The sequence below is a fragment of the Mchenga conophoros genome, linkage group LG1 (assembly GCF_057382185.1).
Source record: "Mchenga conophoros isolate Kocher_MC1m ecotype Shallow Benthic linkage group LG1, M_conophoros_male_GT1.1, whole genome shotgun sequence".
NCBI lineage: Eukaryota > Metazoa > Chordata > Actinopteri > Cichliformes > Cichlidae > Mchenga > Mchenga conophoros.
The window spans coordinates 6,741,737-6,767,306 of NC_140526.1; the positions used below are offsets into that span (position 1 = coordinate 6,741,737).

Here is a 25,570-nt window from a genome sequence, read left to right on the forward strand (position 1 = left end):
GAAATTTAGATGAGGGTGGCACAGGTATTAATAGAATATAAATATGACTTTGAGATCAATACAAGAGTTAAAAGACCGATATATTTTCTTTTTTTTCTTTTCACTATTACACGCTTACATAACAGCATTTCATCTTATATCTAGCCGTCTCACATAACGCACTCCGTAGAGCCTGAACTAAACAGGTGTCTTCCGCTGAGCTTCTTTTGGGCCGTGAAAGCACCACCCATTCTGTTTGTGTGGGCGGAGCTTCTGGTTTCCTACTGGAAAAATCTCTGACTGAGTGAAGAGAAGTTAGAACAGCAGGCATATTGGTGGTGTAGAGAGGTTCTCACCTGTTGTTAAAAGCTGTTAATTAAAAAAAGAAAAAAAGAAAACATTTTTTTCTCCTCTTGAGGTTCTCGGAGTGCGTGCCTTCAGGATGACGGACGCTCTTTTACCAAATGGCATCAACGACGGCGGCGGAGACAAAAATTATTTCAAAAAGGTGAGTTTTTGTCTCTCGTCCTTCCACTTTGAGAACAAAAGCAGGACACGTATCCCCACAGTAATGTATCCAGCGTATACTGTTAAGTTTAACCTGGAAAAATGGTGACTTAAGGTTAGGCTTGTTGTTGACGTGCTACTGTTTTAACTTATTAAACCGAACGTTTAATAAGGCCTGTGCTAATGTTAAAGACAATTAACATTTCCCAATGAACTCCCCTTTTTATATCCAACTTATTGTTTCCGCTTCCCATTTAAAGAGCAATTAGTTGCTATTTTATTTTTCTTCCATTTTAATTTTTTCCAAAGAAACCAACTAATCATGGTAAATTATTCTTTGGTGTATTAGATGTAATAAAAATCGATAGGTTGATGCTTGATTTCAGTCTTTCGAGTACAAAAAGCTGCTCCTTATCTGTCACCAACAGCCGCAGCAGAAACCACAGCATTGTCAGCTTCAAGTGTCCGTGGGTGGGTGTGTGTGTGTGTGTGTGTGTGTGTGTGTTACACCCAGAATAGCTGTACTTCGTGCACTTGTTGATACTGGGAGCCGCGGCCAAATATCCCACAATCAACATAATCAACTCCCTGTTTGTTGTTAGGGAGGTGTGAGGATGATTGATAGTTAAAAGAATTTGTTGACATTCCTGGTGGACTTTGGTCAGTTTAGCCTTACTGCCGAGGCATGAAACAGGTTGGGTTTGTTTGAAGAAGAAAAAAAAAAGAAGATCATTGTATTTAAGAGAAATTGATAGCCAAGTAAAGCGCAAACCTTTGATCTTTTTAATGATTGTATCTCACAGTTCCTGGGAGGTAATCTGAATAACCTCATCAGCAGAGTGATGTAAAAGATACATATTTAAATTGGACTTGGTTAAAAATGCACCCCTTGTAGTGTAACTGAGATAGTTTCATGCTGTAAATAGGCTTGTGAATTGTCATGGCACAATAATTGACAAACCCTGCATGAGGACCAGCAGAGAAACCTCTCCAACTGGTTTCACCTTTTCAAGTACCTGGGGTTGTAGCATTTTCCAGAGCGCCTAGTCTGTCCAGTTTGAGGTCATGAGAAAGGCAGCTGGCAGTGAGAGAGTGATTATCTAATGTGTTTTTATTGGCTTGCCTGACTGCCATGCTGTGGTCTGTGTCTCATTCTTCTACATTTACACTGGTATCCACAACTGAAATGTGTTTTTATAGAAAAAGCTTGTTTAGATGGACATCTGAACACAGCCTTTGTTTCTTTCAATCCCACCAAATCCCCTTCTGAACGCTGTCTGGATTTAGGCTCTGTGTTGCACTTCCTCTGTCTATAAAAAGGTCAGTGGGAGCTGGGGTCTGGCACTGCCACAAGACATGATGGGAGACTATAGAGCCTCCAAAATATTATTATTATTATTATTATTATTATTATTATTATTATTATTATTATTATTATTATTATTATAAGGCATTTCAGATATTACAAGCACCTATTTTTTTCATTTTAAGTTCTTTCTTTTAGTTCGGTGTATTTCTGTATTGAACATTCATGTGTTTTACTTTCATGGCCTTGCCATAAAAATGCTTGCACATTTGCTAAAACCACACAATGAGTTCTGTGCCCTCATTTTGTCACGCTGAAGAGATTTGCAATTTGGAAACTTTGGGTCAAATTTTAACTAAGTGAAGTCGAGTCGATCTTTGCCTCCATTTTTGAGCTTCTCTCTCACTCTTGAGTGAAAATGAGTGTAATGATTTACAAGGCCTCACCGGCTCCAGTGGATGCTCCAGGGAGCTGTTGTGGTTCGGGGCTTCCGTCCTAGCCTTCCACCGTTTCACCTCCAGCTGGCTGGTGTCCGACTATTTGGGCTGCAGAATGGAAAGATGGCAGAACAAAAAGCCGAATAGGCATGTTTCTTCTCCTTATCCTCCTTGGCCAGTGAGAGGATTGACGTAGCATCTGGCCTGAGGGTGTCCTTCAGCCAGACCACAGACACAAATTGACAACATGTGTCCTGGTTCACAAACCAGACAAGCTCAGCTGACTTGGAGGCACACTTAGATTTCCTCAGTAGACTTTTGTATTGGAAAACGACAAATGAGATCAAGCCATAAACAAATATTTACTCATGCAGTAGTTCCCCTGAAATAAATGCAAGAACACACTGTTTGACAGCAGTATGCACACTTGGAATGGATTCAGAGTGAAGAGTCATTTAGGGAAAATACAAGTTTTCAACTTGTCATTATTCATGTCATCATTAAATGATACCGAGCAGGAGCTGTGAGTCTGTTGCTACCAGAACTGGGTCATGGCTGAAGCCTCTCCCTGGCTCGTTGCCAGTCCTAATCAGCACTTGTATAAACCAACTATCCCATGAATTAATGCTCCACATGTTCTTTATGAAGAATCAGTTATATAATACCAGATTGATTTGCTGTTTGATGGATATGGTAATGGACTGCGCTGCCTTTGTGTTTTGCTCTAATGAAGTGTTTTGAACACTTGTAGAGAAAGACTGTTCTGTTCAAGTGTGCCAGTGGGTAGGAGGGGCTCACTTCAGTGTGCGGATCAGTGGGTTAGTAAGGGCAGCAGCAGCATAAGCAGCCAAGTGGTTTAGTTCCATGTGTCACTTAATAGGATGTCAAAAAGTTTTGTAGCATAGTAACAAAGTATACATAGAAAAATGTCCTGCTATGGTTGCTATCATACTTGAGCCACTCCTTTGTCCTGGTACATACTGCTGCTGGTGATGTCACGATTGACGTGACCGGACAAAACGTCTTCAGCCTGCCGTCATTCTACAATTATCTGTTGTGTTTTGCCACACCCTTGATAGTTTCAGTACTCTTCTATTGTGTAGTTAACATGACTTGGTTAATCATTACGCCCTCAGGTGGTTCAACTGTTTGAACAGGATGAACCAAATAACTATGGCAGGCTGGTTTCGAGAGTACATTATACTGTGACTAAAATATTATGCTAAATGTGACTATTGTTGAAGCCACTTGACCTGCAGTGCTGAAATTTGTTCTCAAGACAAATACCTTTGCTTACTCATTTTACAGGAAGTCTCTGAGATCAACATTGACGTGAGACTGTTATCTGTAAAATATCTGGCAGGTGTGACAGAGAAGCACGTACATCTATAGCCTTACTTGGAGAAACTGTAATGAATAAGAATATTTAAGCTGTTTTTGTGGCAGACATAACAAAACATCTAATTTCCGGACAGTCTTGTGAACTAATTAAAGTGTTAACAAAGTGTGGGTTCTGTTTTTGTTACAAAATATAACTTTTGCTCAACATCTTATAAGGTGAATTAAGTCAGTTTAGGTAGTGGGAAGGCAGTGAGAGACTGTCACATTATCAGTGAAGAGATGGTAACTGCATTCAAAGCTTTACTACATTACAAAAAGTATTTTTACTCCTAAGTTTATATTAACATTTTAACTTTGGTATTATGCTGTTGTTGCTATGGTGATACTACACATCTCAGTTGTAACTAATTTAGTTTTTTGAGGAGTTTGGCTGTTAGATTCAAAACCTTAATCAGAGGTACAGGGCACAGATCATCTTCAGCTGTTATGTAGATATGTTCATTTGTATTGTACAGTGTAACAGTAATTTAAACATTACTCTGAAATTTTTGGTAAAATTTACTCAGACTGTTTTCTCCCCTGCTGACCATGATTGTGGGAATCCTCCCTGTTATGGAAAAAAAATAAATAATCGAAACTTGTGCCTCATTGTTGACATTTAAAACGGGACAGAGAAATTAAACATATTATCCATTTATTACTTATTACAAAAGAAACTAAAGCTCATTCTTTTGCTGACCTCAGAGTGAGTCAGATCATTTCAGCTTAGATGTCCCATGCTGATCACTGTAATCTAACTAGTTTTACTGTGCTGACTGGTCTCTTCACATCACGTTGTTTTCACTAACCAAAATAAACCACAGACCACACCTCTGCTCTTCAGTGAGTCAGTGAGAATGAATTCCTGGTGCCAGTTTATGTGAGCTGCTGTGAATGACAACCTTTTAACTTATTTAGATTGGTAAGTTTGTGATAAAGTCAAGGATACGTAGTACCGCTATAGTTCATGTGGGTCCATTATGTGTAGTCATGGAAAATTACATCAGGTACCTTAATTGATACACGTAATTACATAATAAGGTGAAGCTTTTTTTCTTACGTCAAAAACTAAAAATGATGTAAAAGCCCTAAAATTTTAACAGAAAGAAAAATGTTGAAACCTTAAGAGTGTCAAGTATTTTATCACATTGAATAAGTAATAATATAATAGATCTTTTATAGTAAATTGAAGCTGAAGTTTTGAACGTGCAGAATCTGCTGGGAAGGCACAAATGTTTTGGTATCAGAAGCTTTGTAGTTGTCCAATTTTTACAGAAGAGCAAAGAGGGAAGCTACTGTTTAGCATCCAACAATGTTTCTCTCTAATATGTAAAACTGTTCTATTGTTGCATTATGTTTTTCTGTTTGTTACATTTTTAGAAGATGGGTTTTTTGTTGGGGTTTTTTTTTCTTGCTGACTCATTTTTCCTTCCTGTGTTTCAGGGTTGCAACCCATTCGCACAGACTGGACGAAGCAAACTGCAGAACACACGAGCCAGTCTTAACCAGCAGATTATCAAACAGATGAGGATGAGGGCTGGAGCTGAGAATCTGCTCAAGTAAGAGCAAAGTGATACATGCATCCAACTTAATATATGGGTTTACTGTGTGCATGTGTGTGTGTGCTTGAAGTAGATATGTTTTTTTAAGTAATAGTTGATTCATTCTAAAGTGGAAATATTTAAAGAGGAGAGCAAAGTCTATGATGGGTTTAAGAATCCAAGCACACATGTAGTTTTGCATATGTTACATCATTGTAGCTAGCCTTTGTCACTGCATTGCAGGGAACTGTTGCTGTTGATATGTCTGGCCTCACTTTTGTCTTTCTGTCATGAGCTGTTGTGAATTTATACTGGTAAGAATTGAAATGACACAGGGTAAATGGTAGTCAGAGATAACAATCTCGCAGAGGAGCATTCCTTGTAATCTGAAAACAAAGAGCTTCAGTGACATGTGATTAAGGAGGGTCTACTGAACTCTTTACTTTATGCTTTACTTTTATCCATTTTATTATAGTGATTATAAGAAATCAAGAGAGCAAGATGTGAGAAATTAAGCCTAAAACTTTCCCCAGCTGAGTTTACAACTCTGACAGCCAGGATGTTGTTTAGTGGTATGAATGTCAGAAAGCACCTTGTGATGAAAGGTTGCTTTTCTCTAGAAGAGTGAATCATTGTCTTTCATCACTGTGCTCATGACTGTGATGGCACAAGATAAGAGATCTCTTTCCTTTTGTCTGATAATACTGCTGTACATGGATACCACAGTTATTGCATGGTCTTTAGGTCTGTCTAAGCCTGCCGTCAGCCTCTGAAGTCTGCACATTCCTTTAGTACTTGACATATTCTGACCAGGCAAGGTCGGAGGAAAATGTGTGTGTCTGTATGTGTGTCTCCCTCTGCCAACCCACCTGCAGCCCAGAGAACGGCATGGATTTACTTCTGAGTTATAGGTATTCTCTCTGCTCTATTTTTTTTTAAAGATCTTAAATCATATGCAATCTAACCCAAGGTCTACCTCTGCTCTTCCATCTCAGTGTGTGAGAGTGTGCATATCCTGGCAATCTTATCCCACTAGGACACCCATTATATGCTCTGCCTGCTTTCTTTTCTTCTGCTTTGCTCTGCATTCCTCCCTTTCAGCAAAAGTCAGTCTGGTCAGACTGGTTTTCTTCTATTCTTGTCTCTCTTCTCTTCTCAAAATTAAAACAGCAGAGACCAAGACAAGATAAAAAAAAAAAAATCTAAATTTCCAATATTGGAACTTTACAGACCATCCTGCCTGGTCAGTACTGAATGAAGCAACTGTAAACTAGCAGGATAAAGGTATATTAACCTGCTATACAGGCCACTTGGAACAAGGGGTTTAAGGTTATTTTTTTTATTTGAAAGTGTTTTCACATTTGCTTTATAGTTGCAGATGGCAATCATAGCAGCCCTTATTGTACTAAAATGAAAATGTATATGTAAAATTGGTGGAGTCGCCCTTTAAAGCGTTTAGTTATAAAACTCCACCAGCTAGCTGCCCCTAAGGTTAAAATACAGCACACTGCCAATCTGCCAAAAGTGTAAAAAAGCTTTTCCAAAGAAGTGGATAGAGACAACCACAGATGCTGGCATACAGTTGGATTCCCACACACTGCAGGATGATATTAGATATTTAAATGACATATTAATAATAGCCTCTGGGCTAGCAGACATCTGTTCTGTCCAAACCATAGGATCTCTTCCTCCACTACCATGATCTGTTCCCCAGACCAAACTCCTCAGAAGCCCTTCAGCAGGCCAACAGGAAGTGATGCAGGCTGTGGTAGAGTATAAAGTGTGGATTTAAAATCCAGCATGTGGTGACCTTTTTACAATGTGCCTGAACAAAATCCAGACTGCTGGATATTATTAGCTTCATGTCATACAAAGGGAATCCACTGAACCTGACTGTGGTTAATTCTGGTGGGTGGTTATTTTGTACCTGCTTTTTTACCCTTAGGTTAAGCAGGTTTTTTTTCCCCCTCCAACCCCTGCCTTGTAGGACTTCATTACTTGTGACCTTTCATGTCTAAAAAATGCAATCCTCTGTAATTACAGGGTAGAAGGAGATCAGGTGACAGATACGTTCTAAACAGTCTCGAGACTGACAGGTTGTAGGTGACGATGGGTATGTGTGAGTGTCCCATTAATTATGACTGACGGGTAACTCGTTAGGATCCACTGTAAAACGTAGATAAACATAGTGTATGTGTGTGTGTGTTATCTTGTGTCTCCATGAATGCACGTTAATTGCAGGTTGTTTTCACATACTGACAACGTAACATAAATTCTACATAACAAAGGTTCCATCCACTCTGTGCATGCATATTAGCATTAACAAACATGCAGCGGTATTGGTGCAGGGTTATCTCTGCTATGCAGCAAATGCTCACACCTTATCCATTTGTTTGTTCCAGACTTCCTGCATGAACACACGTATACAAAGCTGTATGCAAATGGAACATTTAGTGCACTGATCCTTCTAACTTAAAAAAATGCGAACTACATTTTAAACATTTAAATGTGTGTAAGTAATGATAATTGTTGCAGAAGCAGATGGTGACATGGAAGTTGATGACTAGTGGGATTCAAAAGGGGTCTCCTTTCTAGGCGTATTTCATTCAGAATGGTTAGGCTTTAAAAGCAGGGAAATCTGAGACTAACGTTTACACACACGTGTCCTTGACCAGATCCTAGGTGACCTCTGTGCAGTCCTATTACAGTAGTGACATGTACATAGTCTGAGACATCTGTCAAGCATGCGTGCCGAAGAGTAGAGCAAGTGTACAGTGGGCCGCAGTGACGCAGATCTGTGGTCCAGAATACCAGAAGAGACACGCTTGTTTTAATAATCAGCTGCAGTGAGGTTTGGCTGAGCCAGAATGGATAATAACAAGGCTGATCTGTTTTTTTTTTCCTTCTCCATTTTCCCCTTCAATCTTTCTCTCTCTACAATCACCTGTTTGCAGGGCTACATCCAATAGCAAGGTGAAAGAAATGGTTCTCTTGGAGTTGAGCTACGTTAACTCAAACCTTCAGCTTCTGATGAGCGAGTTGGAAGGTCTCAACAGCTCTGTGGAGGTTTACCAGAACAACCAGTAAGTACAAATGTTTCTCCTCTCTTTTCTACTGCTCCAGTTCAAGGGTTTTAGAATGAAGGAATTGTGAACTTATGACCTTATTATTCTTATGACCTCACATTAGATGGTAGTATTCTTGTGAGTAGCAATTCAGCTGCTGGCAATAGGCTATAATTGCTTACAATTTTCAGAATAATTGTAGTTTTACATTAAGTGCATGTAAGGAGGCTGTGAAATAGATATCATGCTAAAATGTCCACACATCTCCAGGAGCTCAACGCAAAGGATTTTGGTCCCAGTTTTCTTGTGGTGAGGTGACCACTGATCCAACCTCGCGAAGAAAAATTATGAATTACTATTAAAATAGAGATGTAAGACAACAGACACACATTCACAACCTACAAGAGACAGATGGCTCTGGCACGCTTTCAAACGAAAGCCTCTTGATGACAGAGGAGGAAAAGTGGTGACAGTGGTATTGTTGTTAAACTGGAATATCAGGTTTTGCACAATGCACAGAACAACAAGGAAACACTGAGTTGAATTTGTATGCAAGCCAAGATGATCATCTGGCAAAAAGCATTCTCTCACTCAGTGTGACGGTCAGGTGTGTGTTGTATGGGTGTGTGACAGTGAAAGATTCTAGTATTTTCTTTCCAAATGCACCTGCCATATTTATAAGGTTTGGATAAAAGAAGTTGATGCATGTTATCATTCTCTCACTCACGTGTAAATGAAACTTTGGCAAGACACAAAGGACTTGATGAGGAAGTGGTGACAGATTTTTATTTGAAGATGCATCTGTTTGTGCTGCAAATAGTACACTTCCTCGTGGCTACGAAGTAACCAAACAAGTTTAAGCCAGTTGTGGGTAAAGAATATTAATTGGGTGACTGAAAGTAATCATGGGGTAGGTTTTATTCCAGAAAGAAATTAAACAACTGTGGAGTCTTCCATTTTGAAAATATGAAGTGTAATCATTATTAAAAAACAAAAACACATAACTGATTTAATTTTGACTGATGAGTTTGTTCCATCGGAAGCTTCGGTGGCATTGTTTTTAGCTCACCCAGTACCTTGCCCACTCCATTCTGACCACTTACGTGTGGTGATCAGTGATACATGCTCATTCTCAAAGAACAGTGTGGCTGGTAGGGTTGATGGTATCAGAATATTTGGGTGTCTTATTAGGATCTCTCAAGACGTTACTGTCAGTGCCTGGAGGTAAATTCATGGTACACAACTCTGTGTGTAAAAACAACAACCCCCCAAACAAACAAACAAACAAAACAACAAACAAAAAAAACATAACTAAAATAAAATAAAATAAGAAAAGAATGCACACCCAGTAGAGGTAGAGTAGTCTATGCTACATATGATTTGTTATTAGGGTTAGCTCTATGTCCTTCCATCCTTGCCCAACAAAATACTGAGCAAATTAACAGGGTTGTTGAGGTGACAAGGTGTAATGCTTCTAATATCCAACTGTGTATTTCCTATTCTAAAAACTGTTGTAGCGATTTGTTGAGCTAAAGACCTAGTTAGGGCAGTGTTGTAATTTCTGACATCTGCAGATGACCTTATAAAACCTAAAATGCCAACTCATATTGGCTCCACAGTAAGCCCAGATTAGTTTGTTTGGTCTGCAGAGTCTCAGTGCTGTAAGCACCAGGAGCCTTCAACCTGGTTGTAATAAATTTGGTTTCCTGTCTGCAGGGTACCAGGCAGGGAGGACAATGAACTTTGCTCTTAGGAATCTAGGGAGGCAAATATTGAGTGTATTATGTGTTTTACACTTGTGTTGCTTGTGGTAGTTTGTATCTTGCTTAAATGCAAAAAAAAAAACCTTCTCTTTGTGAACATCAAGAAAACCTCACGCATCAGCCACTAAGATTATTTAGATCCTCCAAATTCACCAGCTGCCTCTCAGTATAATTGTTAGTCCCAGCGTGATCAGTCTCATGGGATCAGATTCATTAGTGCTGGAACAAACAGCCTCTCTTCAGTCTCCTTATCAGACTATTAGAGAAGCACCTGCTCACGGCACACACAATAGGAAACCTCTGAAACTGTCATTGTGGGTCTGCTTAAAATAAAACCCATTTAGGTCCATAGTGTTCTCATCGTCAACAAGCGCCTTATGCACAGGTGTGTGGGAAGCCTAAACTGGAGAATATTAGATATGTTGAGAAAGTCCTTTCGTGTCATTGCCTAGCAGGTGTCTCATAGGGATGACGCTGTACAGCCACAATGGAGAGTTAGCCTCCTCCTCTCAGCCTGAAATACAACCTCACTCTTAAGTACAGAAACACAACACCTGTCTCCAACAGTCTTTCCCACTAGTCCACTGTCCTTTGTATAGTGTCTTTCTGTGGTTATTTCTTAGATTCAGCTCCTTTGTGGCATGAGGCAATGCATAACACAAAGTGCCATACAGTCTGTGGCCTGATGGCAGTACATGTAATGTACATTTGTTTGTTCTGTTCTCTGAATTGCCCTATTGAGGGAAAAAAAAAAAATCTGGCTCATCACTGATAGATTATGAAGTAAAAATGAAACGGACTCACTAGCACTGCTCATTATTTCAATGTATGAGTGTAAATGATTCGTCACACTACCAAAGTGTTGCTGATTTGTCCAGTTCCTTTGTGCAAAGTTCATGAACTTTCCTAGAACATTTCTGAATCAGCAGAATTAAAATGATTACTAATGAAAACAGTAAGATAATATGTCAGCATTGCAGGTCACCGTATTCATTTTTGCTGAGTAAGAGAGACTAATTTGCTCTTGTCTATTGTCCAGAATACACAAAGATATCAGATGCTCAGCTCAGCTGTGACCTCTGACACCAATTGCGAATACTTTAATAATTCAGTAATAAATATCATCAGAGTTTTAGAACTTCAGATAAATTTAGCTAATATTAATAACATCATTTTATGAAGTTAACACTTCTGAACACATAAAATCACACGTTTTTAGTTTTATAACATTATTTTAATATACGTTTTCATCTGTCCCTCCTTAAGGGAAGATTAGTATTCATTAACATCATCCGGTTGCTAACAACATATCCAAACTGAGTACACACTGACTTCTTAGCCTCATTGACATGTTCTAGTTAAACGGGTTAAGAGGTCTTCTTAGTCGGTGTATACTAAGAAGTCAGAACAGATTGCAACAGCCTGAAACCTTTTGCTTTAAACGGTTTAAGAAGTGCTTGGCTCTGTGTAGCTAAACCCACAGCTTCCCTTGACTACTTGTTGTCCGTTTCCCACGTGTGTGTGAGGAGCGAGTCTCTGAGAGGCTTGTAAAATTTTCCCTCCAGATTCCCTGTGAAACAGATGCACTCAACCCCCATGGACCCATCTCTGCCAAGCCAGAGAAAAGTCCAGAGTGATCTCATCTACAAGGACTAATGGATTACACTGCAGCCTCTCTCTCTCTCTGCCAGTGTTACTGATGAATGAGGTTTTCCTCTGGCACGTCAGCATGCCAGAGGAATGCTGTCTTATCACTGAGTGTTGAACATCTCGTGTAAAGAACAGTATTTTGCAATAACAGTGCACAGTAGTTCACCTCCACTCCTTTTGATGTGAATTTAGAGAAAATCATGTCTCTTATGAGGTCTGAGATTGTTAATTAATCCTTTTAAACATATAATTGGTTTTGAGCCTGAAGTTTGTATCAGGCAATTCCAGAAGCGGGTGTTTTTTGTTGTTGTTTTTTTTTTAAATACAATTTTTAATAACAGCTCATTATTTTGCTTTGAGGAAAAGAGAGAGTTTAGTTTTTTGTTTTTAATGATGCCTCTGTGATTAGCAGCAGGTTTCTGTCAGGTTATAGTCCCTCAGCGCTGATAACAAGCTGAACTTGCTTTCCATCTGTCACTAACAAGGACCCCCATAAAACCAGAAAATTTCCAAACCATTAAGGTTGTAGCTGACATCAAAACAGTGTATTTTATGGCAGCCTCTGTTTACTATTTGCCAGGCTGCAATAATCGGAGGTTAAAACCTGCTAGTAGCTAGAAGAAAGACAGACTGAAGCAAAGCTGCAACTCCTGAATAATTAATCAACAGTGAGGGACATGGGAGGCCTCATTCACCTTTAAATCCTAACAGATTTTTCACAACACCATCTGCCTAATCCTTTTGTACAGTACCTCCTATGAAACTAAACTTTCTCAACAACAAAGCTGTCACTAATGGGACTAGTGTGATTTAATATTTACTAATCTAACTGTGTTGACCTCATATACCCACTAAGGCTTGGTGTGCTTTCAAAGGGTGTTTCCTGGATATATATATTCACACAAACCATAGAGACGTCTTTTTAACCATCAATCTGTTGCACTGGTATATTTTCTATTTGTCCTTACTTGTATTGAATATTTTGTCCCTTTTTTAAAAAAATGAAAGGTCCTGCTGTCCTGCTATCATGTGTTTGCTTTGTTGGGAATTTATATCATATGGATTACACAGATCAGCTACATATTTGTCTTTGTTGCCTTCAGAGATTCTGCCAACATTCCCCTCATTGCTTTGGGCCTGAAGGAAACAAAAGAAGTTGACTTCTCTACTCCATTCAAGGTACAAAAGAAACCTCAAAAGTTTCGACTTGGCATTCTTAAACTGTGTTGTGCTTTCAGAAATGCATACTTGAGTACATGCAAAACACCACTTTTGATCATCAGTTAAACAAAATTGTATTATAATTTCTGTCAAAACAGGAATATAGGTATGGAGCTACAAATAATAATAATAAAAAAAAAACTGATATTTGTAGGCAGTATTTTCAGTTTGCATGTTTACATATATATCCTTGAAACTAAGTATCCTTGAATTACGTATTTCAGTCATATTGTCTGTCGCATGTATGTGTTACGTTACTATGTCATGTCACTGAATGTTCATTTAGGACCAGGACATCACCTGATCAGGAAAAAGCTAAAAGTGGGTCACTAGTTATAAAGACAAGTTGAACTCTCGTAAACGGGGTAAGCCCGCTTGTAAATGTCATAGTTGGCACGTTTATGTTGTGTCGCATCCTGTTTCGGATTGTTGACGGGCATGTGAGACGTTTTCTGACAAAGATCTCCGAGCACGTTAATTCTGCTCTACTTCTTGACTGAAATCGTGCCTCAGTTTTCATGACCTGCGGCCTTATTCAAAAAGCTTCCAAGTACAAAGAGTTGCTCTCATGAATAAATTCTAAGAAACCTAAGTTCTCCTGACAGTAAAGGGTGTATTCCAGTAAAGATAAAGGTTATTCATCCATATAAACATTTTCCAGTTAATCCTCCTTAATGGGGGTATTCACAATATGGCTTTACATTTGATGGAGCCTCTCCTACATGTGGCTGGCTCAGAGAGAAAAGAAATTCTCTCCAGCATACACAACACAGGGTTGTCTTCTTTGTACTATTTAGTGATGGTATGAGAAAAACCACTGTGTAACCAACAGATTGAATGCTTAACTTAAGCTCCTAAATGCTAAAAAGAACTTGTATTTACATGCTGATTTTTTTTTTTTTTTTTTTTTTTTTTGTCTTTCTGTCTTTTATAGGACTTTATCTTGGAGCACTATAGTGAAGACGGGAAGACTTTTGAAGATGAGATTGCTGACTTCATGGACCTGCGACAGGTGTGTTTAATATACCCATTATTCATGTCTGTCACGGAAAAAACCATGAAATCCTTTGACTTGAACTTTTATGGGCTGGGTCAACTACAAAAACATATTTCCTGTGCAGTTAGCTGCGGAGTTCACTTCATTTTAGTTTACAGGTAGAGTGAGAGATCATTCTTGACATTTCTGCCACCTACCAAATACACTGGAGATGATAATGATTGAGTAGCACAGAAAACAGATGGTCTTTTGTGTTCGTTCACCACTTGTGAACATGTGCTTTTGTCTTACATATCCTAGGCATGCAGAACACCAAGTCGAAGTGAGGCCGGGGTGGAGCTGCTTGCAAAATACTACAGCCATCTTCCTCTGATAGAGAGCCGATTCTTCTCCCCAACCAGACAGACGGGCATCTTCTTCACATGGTACACTGCAGTCATTTCCTAATTAGCAAAACGGACAAAGCAAGCAGTGCAAATGTCACCTTGTCTTTCTAACCTCTGACAGAAAGGAAACAGGTGAGACTATATCCAGTGACTTCAAAGTAAGCAAAGAGGTGCCATGAACACCTGTGCTTTCCTGAAACCATGTCAGCTGGTGTGACTCGACTGGAAACTTCCTTATGAAATAAATAAAAAGGAAACATTTGACAGCAGTTTTTGGGGTTTTTTTCCCCCTCCTGCTGCTTTTTCGTCATGTATCAAGCCTGGAAGAGAAATCCTGTTTAGAAAGCAAAACAGTAGACGGCTTGAGAGACATATTAACTTATCAGTGATATCAGATGACAAATCCTGTCTTGGATTTTATAAGAATTCCACACTCAAGAGTCACAAAGGAGTCTCAATGAAGTGCAAGCATTCTTTTCAGAGAGGTTTTATTGCGTGTTAGTCATGCTACTTATGTTAGTCATTGCTACTGAATTAAATTGAAAATTCTAGCAAAGATAAATGCACAGATAAAGAGCTCAAAGACTTTAAAGAGCTTTAGCTGTGAAGCAAATTTGAAGCATTTCAAACAAGTGATATAGACAAGAATATGATATACATGCTGTTACATTAAAATGTAACAACACACAAAGTGTGACATAAAGGCTGTTATATTGCTGCTAAAAATATTTTTCACTTCATATTCTTTGGACTGTTTATCTTCATGAGTTTTTTTTTTTTTTTTTTTTTTTAACACATTAATGTTGTGTTTACTTTCCTTTAGGTATGACTCCTTCACAGGAGTGCCACTATGTCAACAAAACCTGTCACTAGAGAAGGCCAGTATCCTTTTCAACATGGCCGCCCTCTACTCTCAGTTCGGTACCCGTGCTAATCGACAGACACTAACTGGCCTGGAGGAGGCTGTTTCTTCCTTCCAGAAAGCTGCAGGTATGCAGAGACGTGATGAACTGATGATCTGCAGTCATATTAATTCTCTCTTTTTCAGCCTGTGTTAAGGCCAACAGTCAGACTTTTGTTTCTTAAAGTTATGTTTATCTTTGTTCCTCTATAGTCTGAAACACTGCTACCGAAAGCTGAATCTTTGAGTAAAAGGAGCAGATATAAAAAAAGAAAAGAAAAGAAAGCCAAGATGAAAAAATAAATAAATAGTGACAGCAAGAACTTCTTTTAACTGCTGAAAAAGCGCCAGGCACAGGGTTTCATTCAAAGCTAAAGACTTTTTTTTTTCACCCTCGTGCAGTGCTTCTCTGATAACACAGTTCTCAGAAAAGTATTACCACTGCAGTACATTTTTGTTTTTAGAATATTGGCCAGCTTCCACCCTGACTTCTGTTCCGTGACGGAGAATGAATGTAGATGTTTCTTGTCATGTGGCTGAGCTCCAGGAAGCACCAAAAACATGAAGAGACTGTCCAACCCTCAAAGGTTTCAGAATGTTTCGTGATAGATTTATGACTTTGCAGTGTCGGCAGTATTGCTCTATAATTATAGCTCTGGATATTGCTTCAACTATGTTGCTTTGATGGCTTTAATTTAGGCTTGTGTGAAGGAAAACAATTATGTTATTATGAAGAACATTGTGACCAAGAACCTGTAGTAATCCAAGCTGGGAGTTTACAGGCAGGAAAGCTAGGTGTAGCGCAACTGCTGCAGGGCTCTTTAGCCAAGGATGCAAAAGGTGATGTGAATGAGAGAAGCCAGCTACTGTAGGAGTTGCCAAGTCTTTATGCGAATTGTACTGAGGCATTGCTCTGTTATTAAGCTGTCTGCAACTCACTGTTGCCAGGTTTTTATCTGGCAAACAGTAGGCATAAATTCTTAGCTGGAGTGGACATGGCCTTATTTCTTCCAAAGTAACTTGTATCTATTATTGTACGATCTACTGTACAGTGTAAAGCGCCTTGAGGTGACTGTTGTTGTGATTTGGCGCTATATAAATAAAACTGAATTGAATTAATTTAATGTTTATTTCTTTGCTCAGTGTTTAACAGACAGACACAGATATAGTTAATCTTGCTGAAATAATATTAACAGCAAAAAGGCACTGGTCTACCTGTGCACCTTTTAAAACATCTGTCTAAAAGGGTGTCAGTACTTGGGGTTAAAGTACCAGCAGAACCACATCTGTTGTTTTGTGGACTAGCAAAATATATGCTTTCTTTTAATTAAGTAATTGATAAAAAAAGAGAGAGAGATGGCAGATGCCCAATCTATTAACTATAATATCAAACTTTGACAGTAAATTTTTGACAGTAGAAGTCAAATGTGGGCTAGCCATGATACATAAATACTCATGTTCCAGATATAGCTCATGTCAACCAAATCCCAAACGAGAGGTTCTATTCTGAAATTACCATTATAGCCTTGGAATTACATGACGACTTAGATTACATGAAAGTGGCTTTTGTTATGTAGCTGACCCAGACTTGAGGCTGGAAAAGAGAAAGCAGGCTTTCTCCCTGCAGGCTTCAAAATAGAACCCAAAACTGGAAATTTTCCATGTAGTGTAGGAGTAATTTAGTTTTTTTTTTTTTTTCTTTCTTCTTCTTATTTTCTCAGTTAAGTCTCTGATGATTTAAATAACTAGCACTAATTGTAGTTTCCTTGGACTAATTAGATTTCGACTTGTGCCGACTGCTCTTTCCTGTCCAGGTGTCTTGAATAACCTTAAGGAGACTTTCACCCACACTCCCAGCTACGACATGAGTCCAGCCATGCTCAGTATGCTGATTCGGCTGATGCTTGCTCAGGCTCAGGAGTGCTTGTTTGAGAAGATTGCACTGCCTGGCATCCGAAACCAGTTTTACTCTCTGATGAAAGTTGCACAAGAGGCTGCAAAGGTAAACTTCAGAAAAGCCACACATAGTCCTCACATTATATACAAGTAATACTCTTGTTCTTGCTCCAGACTTACAAAGATCTACTGTACTTAAAGTGAATGTAAAGTGATAATGTCGCCACAGTTCTTTTTATTTTTTGTACCTGTCTTGGTGCTTTTAATGCACTTTTAAATGTAACTCTATCATCCTCTTCCTGCCAGGTCTCAGAAATCTACGATCAAGTCCATCAGTGCATGATCCAGACACCAGTAAAAGACAATGTGCCATTTTTCTGGTCCACCATGTCACAAATTAAAACCAACCACTACCGCTCCATGGCACACTACTTTGTAGCTTCAGCACTGCTGGACCACCAGTGTAAGAAGAGATTCAAATTTTTGATTCAGTGGGATTTGGGAGGAAGTTTTTATTTCTTCATAGATACATATAAAAAAAAATGCTGTTGTGTTGTTCTGCTTAGACAACACAAATGTATTCTTTACCTGAAAAAACTGTTTATGTTAAAAGACTGTTAATACATTTCTCCTTTAGTAAGTTTTCATGCGGGTTGTGTGTAGTAGATATTTGGCTCTTGGTTGTTAATGTGTACAGCAGTTCAAGGCTGGATGTAACAGGATTTGGGCTGCCTCTTGAGCTCTCTGGAATATCTGATCTCTTAAAGTGCTGTATGGGCCATTGGGTTGGTCATGTCAGATTACGTCCCTGTACCACAGCCATCTTGGATGCTTTTATATAATGCCTCTTTGGGGATACTCACAAATTGTCTGACACACAAAGAGATCCATGCTTGCAAACACACACACATACATGCACATGCACAGAGATACACACGATTGTAAAGAGTCCCAAAAAAGACAGCAAAAGAGGTCATGATGAGAAGGGAAAGAAAGACAGCTGAGGTGATTTAAAAATAAAAAAAACAAACAAAAAAACCCCAACTGAGTGTAAGTGCTGTATACTTCTGCAGGATTAACAGTTATGTAGACTCTTACTGCTCTTTACATAAATAGATGGGACCAAGTGAGAGAGTGTGAGGGAAAGGAAAGGTGATTTTCTTATCTCCAGCTTTATGTCAACTCCATAATGCAATTTTCTACTGATGTGCACTGTTTCGCTGTATGTTTTTATTCTTTTCCTTTTGTACTTTACATGTACATTTGGAAATGAATAAATCAAAAACAAAATAGAGCAGAGTGGGTGGCTATGGTTCTGAGAGTGGGACGAGACTGAATAAAGGAAACAACGAAACGAAGCAGCTTTGGGTTTGGCAGCTCATTAACAGATTCCTGTGTGAACACGGAGAATAGAGCAATTAACCACTGGACTGTAGAGAGGCCTTGACTACAGAGCAGGGCTGAATTGAGATTGCTGTAGTAAACAGATTAATCACAAACGATTCCAAATAAATTCTCTATACTGTCTCTGCTAAGCAGAAAACTCAGGAAGCTAAAAGATATTTCCGGATGCTTTTGGTTTAATAGATTTAATTAAAACTTTAAAATCCAGTGAACCAGAAAAGGAAGATTGAATTATGGAATATATGAACAAAGATTGCATTTCAAAACTTCTTTTAAAACATTCATTTGCTTGTCCAATTCAGGATTGGGGGCAGGGAACCTATCTAAGCTGTCATAGGGTGAGAGGCAGAATATACCTTGGACAGGTCACCAGTCTTTCACAGGATTAACACATAGAGAACGATAACCATTCACACTCACATTCACACCTACTGTCAACTTTTGACTTTGATCTTTGGACTGTGGAACAAAGCTGGAGTACTGATAGAGAGCATGCAGACCCCACATAATAATCAAAAGCATTATCAATAGTTCTGCTTGTATTTTATGCTTTAAAACGAGAGATATAAAACAGTTTTCCAGTTGCTTAATTTTTTTCTTTTTTTCTTTTGCTCTCTGTGTGTTCAGTGGGTCCGGGCGATGATGAGGACAAGCAGGAGAAGACCTTGTCACAGGTGTATGATAGCCTTCCTGAGGGATGCACTGCTCTGGACATCTTAAAGAACAAAGATGAACGTCAGCGGATTGGTAAAATAAGCACAAAGTGGAACAAAATAGCTCTGCCTATTCATCTCAGTCCCTCCTTTCCTTTTTATTGTCTTCTTCACTTTTCTTGATGAATTTTTCTCCTCCTCTGCAGGTAAAGCTCACATCCGTCGTGCCATCTTCGGTCATGAGGAGGCTTTGAGGATTTATGGATTGTGTAAGAATACCAACAACTTGGAGGTCCTGCAGGAAATTTTAAAAGCCAGTCACCAGCGCTCAGTCAACAAGCAGAGTGAAAATGAAAATGAAGAAGAGTTCACTGATTATTTGGAGGCCCCAAAAATCATCTGTGAGTTGTTTTTGTTTAGTTTTTAAATAATTTATAATAATAAGAGTTAAAATATATGCAAGGAAACATAAGTTTGTCAATGATTTTAAAGTTCATTTGAGTCTCCAATAAATGTCACTGAGGTGAAAGCTATTCATCCTCTGGTAATCACAGAAACCGAACAGTCACCTTAGTGTCACCACAGCTAACACTTAACACTAACAAAAGGCACTAAAGCGAAGCAAAAACACTGTTGATTTGGGAGGACTGTCTCTCAGGAAACTGCTCATAAAAAGGGAGCTGCATTGTCTGCCACACCTGCTGCAGTTAGCTTTGATAAGTGGCATTTATTTCCAAGTAGAGATGATGTAATGTTTATACTGCCAACTCCCTGTCCATCTCTCTTAACAGTTGAAATGTGGTTGTGACGGTAAACATTATAGAGTGATAAATTTATTTTTGTTACTCTCTTTTTATAGCTAAAACAGAACACAAAGCAGAGATGGAATTTCCCGCAGCTGCAAAGGTGAAAGTCATCGACTTTTTCCAGAGGCTGGTACGTGGGTTACTAACGATTTACTCGCACATTTCATACATGGTTGTTGGTCTGGTCTATTCATTAAAGGACATTAAATGCCTCTGGATTTGTGTTTTGTCCTAAAAAGTTTCATTTATTTATTTTATTTTAACACCCAGAGTGTATTTTTTGTTGTTTCTGAATACACCCAACCAAGGATGAGTCTTCTGGAAGCTTTGGCACATGAAAACTCCTCTGATGTGTCCAAACCTTTCTGGACTCATGCAAAACTAACACTAAACATGGACAAAGGTGCTGGTCCTTGCTTTAAGTCTGCTCATGGTTAATGTGGTATTTTAAAGGGAGATGAGAAAATAGAACTTTTTACAGTTCACTGCTTCTGTTGAAGGAAAAATCTCTACTGAAGTTGGTGAATTTACCTTGAGATTGAAGGTTGACTTCATTTTCCTGTAACTCCCAAACTTTTCGCATTCCAAGTGCGGAGTCTTTCATGCTAAATGCATTGAGTAATGTTCCTGTACCTTTCATAAATGGTGGTGGTGAGAGGTAGGGGGGATGGGTGACTAACAAATTTTCTCTCTCTAACCCTGGAATCTTCTGTTCACTTTGTTTGAAAGGGATGTTTAAAAAAGCTGAAATCATTCATAAGGGGGGCCTGGGTCACAGCTGACATTTCCAGTAGTAGGTGAATAAGTACCTGTCTGGTGCCAGTTACAAAAGCAGTCACAGCAGCAAGAACATATTCCCAGAGATATGAAGAGGAATGTGGGACTGAAAAGCTTAATCTGGCACCATCTCGCTGAACAATCAATCTGGTGATTACTAAAGCCAGTGCGATAAGAGTCGTCTTGGTACTAGGTACAACTGAGTGTCAGGATTCAATGGAGGAGAGATTTTCCCAGCAGATAACAAGTGTGTTAGAGACAGGCAGCCTAAATGGAAAGTATTATTGGAAATATCAACTTTCAAGGATGGATGCATAACACCTACAGCATTTTGAGAAGGTTTTCCATGAGTGTCAGTTTGTTCAAAGGATTCACTGCCTTTTTTGCCTAATCATACAGAAAAATGACATCCTTGCTAAAAAAATTTCAGTTGTGTGAAAGGTACCATTAATTCTTCAGTCATATGACTTCCAGCTCCTCTGAATTGAAGTGGTAATACACAAGACTGTAGCCACCGTTCTGGCCCTTTACCTGGCATTTACTGCTACAGTAATATAGCTCAAATATGTGAGTATTAAGGGCTCAAGCCAAGACATTATATTGGATTTTCAGTTTCCCCCGCAGCATTCACTGAAATCAAACTCAACAGGATATTATCTTCTTAAGTCAAGAATACCTGTAGCCTTATTAATCCCAGCATCCACATTCTGTCTCCGCACAGGGCCCGCAGTCAGTCTTCTCGGCCAAGCAGCGGTGGACTGCCCCACGGACAATACGGGTTCGCTCAGATGACAGAGACCTGGGTTTCACACTGAAAGGAGACTCACCGGTTCAGGTGGTTTCACTGGACCCTCTCTGTGCAGCTGCTGTGAGTTAAACTCTATTTCCTACCACTGAATGAACAGGAGTAGATATACAGGATTTTAGGTGACTGTCAGTGTGGTCCTATGTAACAATCAACATTACATGGTTTATTAACTTTCTATGTAATTCATAATTAATGCATTAGTCCTTTGGAAGTTCCTTTTTTGAAATTACTCTGTTAAATTATGATCACGCACTGGTTGGCATATCTGTTCTCATCTTAATTTTACAAGGTACATTGTTTTTTTAGAGCACAGGAGAGATATCTTTTGGCCACTTTTGGTGCTCTTGGCAGATTTGATTAAAAATCAGATGCATAGGTTTCTCGATATTAATTACAATCATGACGTAGCTTTGTTTGCTGTGGAAAATCTAACAGCTTGAATTTTCAGTTGTGCTTCCATGCAGAATATCAAATACGTTTCGATCTTATCTACTCAATGAGCCTTTGATTAAATAAAGTCACTCTTGGAAGCCTAAACAGGATTTCAGCCTCAAAGAATGTTTGGAGGCCTTCCCCTCCTCCTGTTTGTCAGCTACTCTGACTACTAATTTAATTAAGAATCAGGGAGTATTTACTCTCTACAAGCCAGCAGTCTGACAGCTCATTAAGAGGTGCTGACAAAGAGCAGACTTTTATTAGGCCCTGCAAGCTATGTAGAGAAACAGATTAGTAGTCTTGCATAAGATAACTAGGTCAGACTATTCATAACTTTAAATACTGCATTAAATAGGATTTTTATTTAGAACTTGCTGGGTCATTAGTGTTTGACCTATCTTAGGTGGACATGGATCACATTATAAGGTAGACACATGTGAAATCATGTTAGTGGAGTGCTCTGCAGCACGCTAATGATGAGTTATGCCTTCTGAAAAAAATAAGGCGTAAAAACCCCACCCCCCCAAATAACCCCCACTTTAGACTAAACTTCAGTTGTTTTTCGGCTGATTGTAGCTGCCTCAAGGGAGTCGAAGGAAAGTAGTTCAACATGACTTGTAAATGTTTACTCTTCTACAATATCAGGACATTTCACCCTGTAACTCAATTTTCTTTGTCATGTTTTTTCCCAGGCTGATGGCCTCAAAGAAGGTGACTACATTGTTGCTGTGGGTGACACAGAGTGCAAGTGGATGAGCGTGAGTGACATGATGCGACTTCTGAAGGACATGGATGAGGAGGGGATTGATATCCAGGTGGTCAGCATGATGGACAACAGCACTGCCATGGTATGCAAGGCCCTCGTTTTGTCCAATGTGTTTAGGGAAAGGTTATCAGCAGGTTTGTTTGATTAACAAATGGTGACGGCAGAATTGGTCTTTGTGCAAAGTGATTGCTCGGTCCAGAGTTTTAGATTTCTCCTTGGAGGTATCAGTGTAAATGGTTTATATCATTTCCCATGAGAAACAGGACCTTGACTATGACCTACGTGTGTGTTTAAAACAAATTACTGCTGTGTGAGTTCACCAGCCAAGTAGCCTAAACATGTGGACAAAGAGCTAAAATCATTGAGGTTTAAACTCATCCACAGTGTGGCATGATTTGGAAAGAAACAGTGCCTCAGTGAAATTAAGAAACTATATGAAAGTATGTTAAAAAGTAATGCACTTCTACAAGTATTTAAAAGGTGGTAAACTTCATTAGGTTATGTATTTATTCTGTACTTGTTTTGCAACCCCTCATAACTATTCGCAATAGTTTTTTTTTTTCATGATTTCGGATATTAACAACTGATCAATAACTCATTGACTGATGAAATAATTAGGACTGTTTGGTATTTTTTTTTTTTTTACTAAATGTCATTTTCATTGTCTGTACCATAGCCTACCAAGAGTGCAACCTTCTGTGGAAACTTGCCTAAGACCTACTCCATGATTTGTCTGGCCTATAATGAAGATGACAAGAACTCCAAGTCTCGCAAAGTAGCCAAGAAGTCATCATTCCTCAGCTGGGGTTTAAAGAACAAGATGAAGAGTGCCAGTACCCTCAGCCTTCCCACAGCAGACAAGGCCGGCGCTCTGCCCTGGAATAAACCTTGTCCCACCTTCCCCAGCTCCAGCTCCTACAACAATGACAGTGGCCTCTACTGAGCTAACTGCAGCTGTTACTGTCTGCAGTACGCATATTGAGCCCAGTATACAGTACTGTGCTGTACCTATACTGGACCTGTTTTGTGTACTATCAGTGACCTTTGGTGTTTCCACTGGAATACTAAGCAGCAGTGTATGTAGTATGTTGCTTTGGAAAGTGGCTGTGCCAAATACTGTATATTGGTGGACGTGATGGTATGTGGGTGCTTTCCCAGCACAGTTCTGTATCTGATGCAAGTTGCACTGTACGTCAGACACAATAAAAAAGCATTTAGTGCCATTCCAGTATATGTACAGCACAGTAAAACTGCACTGTCGGGAAAAACTAAAACGTATACACACGCACACACACACACGCACAGATCACTGAGACTGGCTTCTTAGTTAAGCTGCGATTTCAGTGTTTTGTTTTTGTTTTTTCTGAAAAACATGCTCCAGACGAATCGAAGAAGAAAACAAAGTGGTGCAAACACACCCAGCCCCAGTTTCTGCTTGACTGAAAGGCAGTGATTTGATTGTGGGTTAAGCACTCCCTGTGTACAGAGCTGTACACAGTGAGCATAGCTGTGCGTACTGTATGTGGGAAGGAATCCTCTTATTGCCACAGTTTTGTAGAAATCAGTGGCTGCTGATCAGTTTCGGGATTTAAAATTCATGGATTTTATGGATGTAAATTTAATAAACTATGTTGCAGTATGTTAAACAGTGATTGAGGGAATGCTAATTGTATAGTGGAGGTTTTTTTTATGTCTGGGAAGAGGGGTGTGATGAATGCAATATTCTATAAGCTGCTAAAAAAAAATCATGTGTACCATGGCTATGTATTACTGTCATTTGTATTTGTGAGACAGTCTTTGAGGACTGTTGTTTCTGCTGAGTGCCGTTCCTGGGACACAGTTTTAAATGCACAAATATTGGTATTTTAAATTTGCTTAATGTACCAGTTATGCCACAGACCAATATGCCTCCAAGTTCCAGAAATACAAGGATGTATCATTTACCCTTGTGATTCATCCTACCCGCTTCCCTAAGAAGAGCATGACCTGTGTTTTATTGATGTGAATTTTGATGTAGTTAAAGTTTATTATGTCTGTAGAAGGGAAGAATGTGGGCAGACTGATGACTTTCCTGCATCACTTGGACAGCCAGTCACCCTACAGTGACTCTGATCAAATCCCACATTTGGGTTTCTACTCTTTATCTACCTGTCTTTATCTTAGTCACAGTCCCTATTTTACTGACACTTTGCCGTGTTGGACTTTCTCTTTATCTACAAAGTAGATTCTTATACACATTTGATAATCAAATTATTTATGTAATAAAAAACACAAATATATATTTACCTGTAAGCTGTAGGTTGTAGAGCTACTTTGTGAATGGTCAAGTTGTGAATGTTGTTTTGCACGCGAGAGTCCTTGGTTTGTTTCTTGAATGAATGTATTTTACTAGCCTTGCTTAATCCATTAGCGAACTTATATATTGCTGCATTTCAATGTTTTAAATTCTAAATGTTTTTAAGCAGTTTCACTGAGAAGACGTAACATTCTTTACTGTTTACCTGTTACTTTCTTTTAAGTGCCATTTATGCTAAATCATGAAGGAAAATGCCTCACCGAGTGTGTAACAAGTCTGTGCAGTGAATGCTTCATATTTTGTTAAGTGTACTAACAGATGCAGAGGATCATCTTTTTTACATCTTTGTGTTCATGTTACAGTGCCTAATAATTCTAAATGCCTTAGTGTATCTGCAGAGGTTTATGGTACCTGGTTTTTCTAAAGCTTTCAGGTTGCCTTTGTTCCTTTCTGTGCTTGGTCCTGCATAGCTCTGTGTTGATAAGTCTTTGTATGAGTTCAAATGACAATAAAAAGGAATAAAACACATGGAAAGATAAAATTCTTTAATTCTGTCTGTGGTTCCAGTTACCAATCAGGTCGGGAATGCGTGGAAT

The 25,570-nt window shown here is 39.0% G+C and overlaps 1 protein-coding gene across 2 annotated transcripts; it reads left to right on the plus strand.

Annotated features, from left to right (window-relative positions):
* Positions 1–268: 268 nt before the first annotated feature.
* Positions 269–25,502, plus strand: rhpn2 (rhophilin, Rho GTPase binding protein 2). Of its 2 annotated transcripts, none has more exons than XM_085293169.1 (15): positions 269–487; positions 5,053–5,168; positions 8,105–8,233; positions 12,732–12,807; positions 13,784–13,861; positions 14,147–14,271; positions 15,056–15,222; positions 16,948–17,135; positions 17,336–17,492; positions 19,061–19,180; positions 19,293–19,487; positions 19,946–19,992; positions 21,391–21,537; positions 22,605–22,760; positions 23,355–25,502. In XM_085293169.1, the coding sequence occupies exons 1-15, from the start codon at positions 422–424 to the stop codon at positions 23,619–23,621; spliced, it is 2,034 nt and encodes a 677-aa protein (XP_085149295.1). In that variant the 5' UTR covers positions 269–421; the 3' UTR covers positions 23,622–25,502. The 2 variants fall into 2 exon arrangements, with proteins under 2 accessions (XP_085149295.1, XP_085149231.1); XM_085293105.1 differs by having other exon boundaries at positions 270–487; positions 19,946–20,022.
* Positions 25,503–25,570: the final 68 nt, after the last annotated feature.

What these genes read in the sequence shown, in the direction of transcription:
- rhpn2 (XM_085293105.1), top strand. Translation starts at nt 422, where the DNA reads ATGACGGACGCTCTTTTACCAAATGGCATCAACGACGGCGGCGGAGAC. An exon ending in ACGGGCATCTTCTTCACATG is followed by an intron (nt 14,272 to 15,055) that starts GTACACTGCAGT and finishes ACTTTCCTTTAG; the next exon opens with GTATGACTCCTTCACAGGAG. An exon ending in TGGACAACAGCACTGCCATG is followed by an intron (nt 22,761 to 23,354) that starts GTATGCAAGGCC and finishes TCTGTACCATAG; the next exon opens with CCTACCAAGAGTGCAACCTT.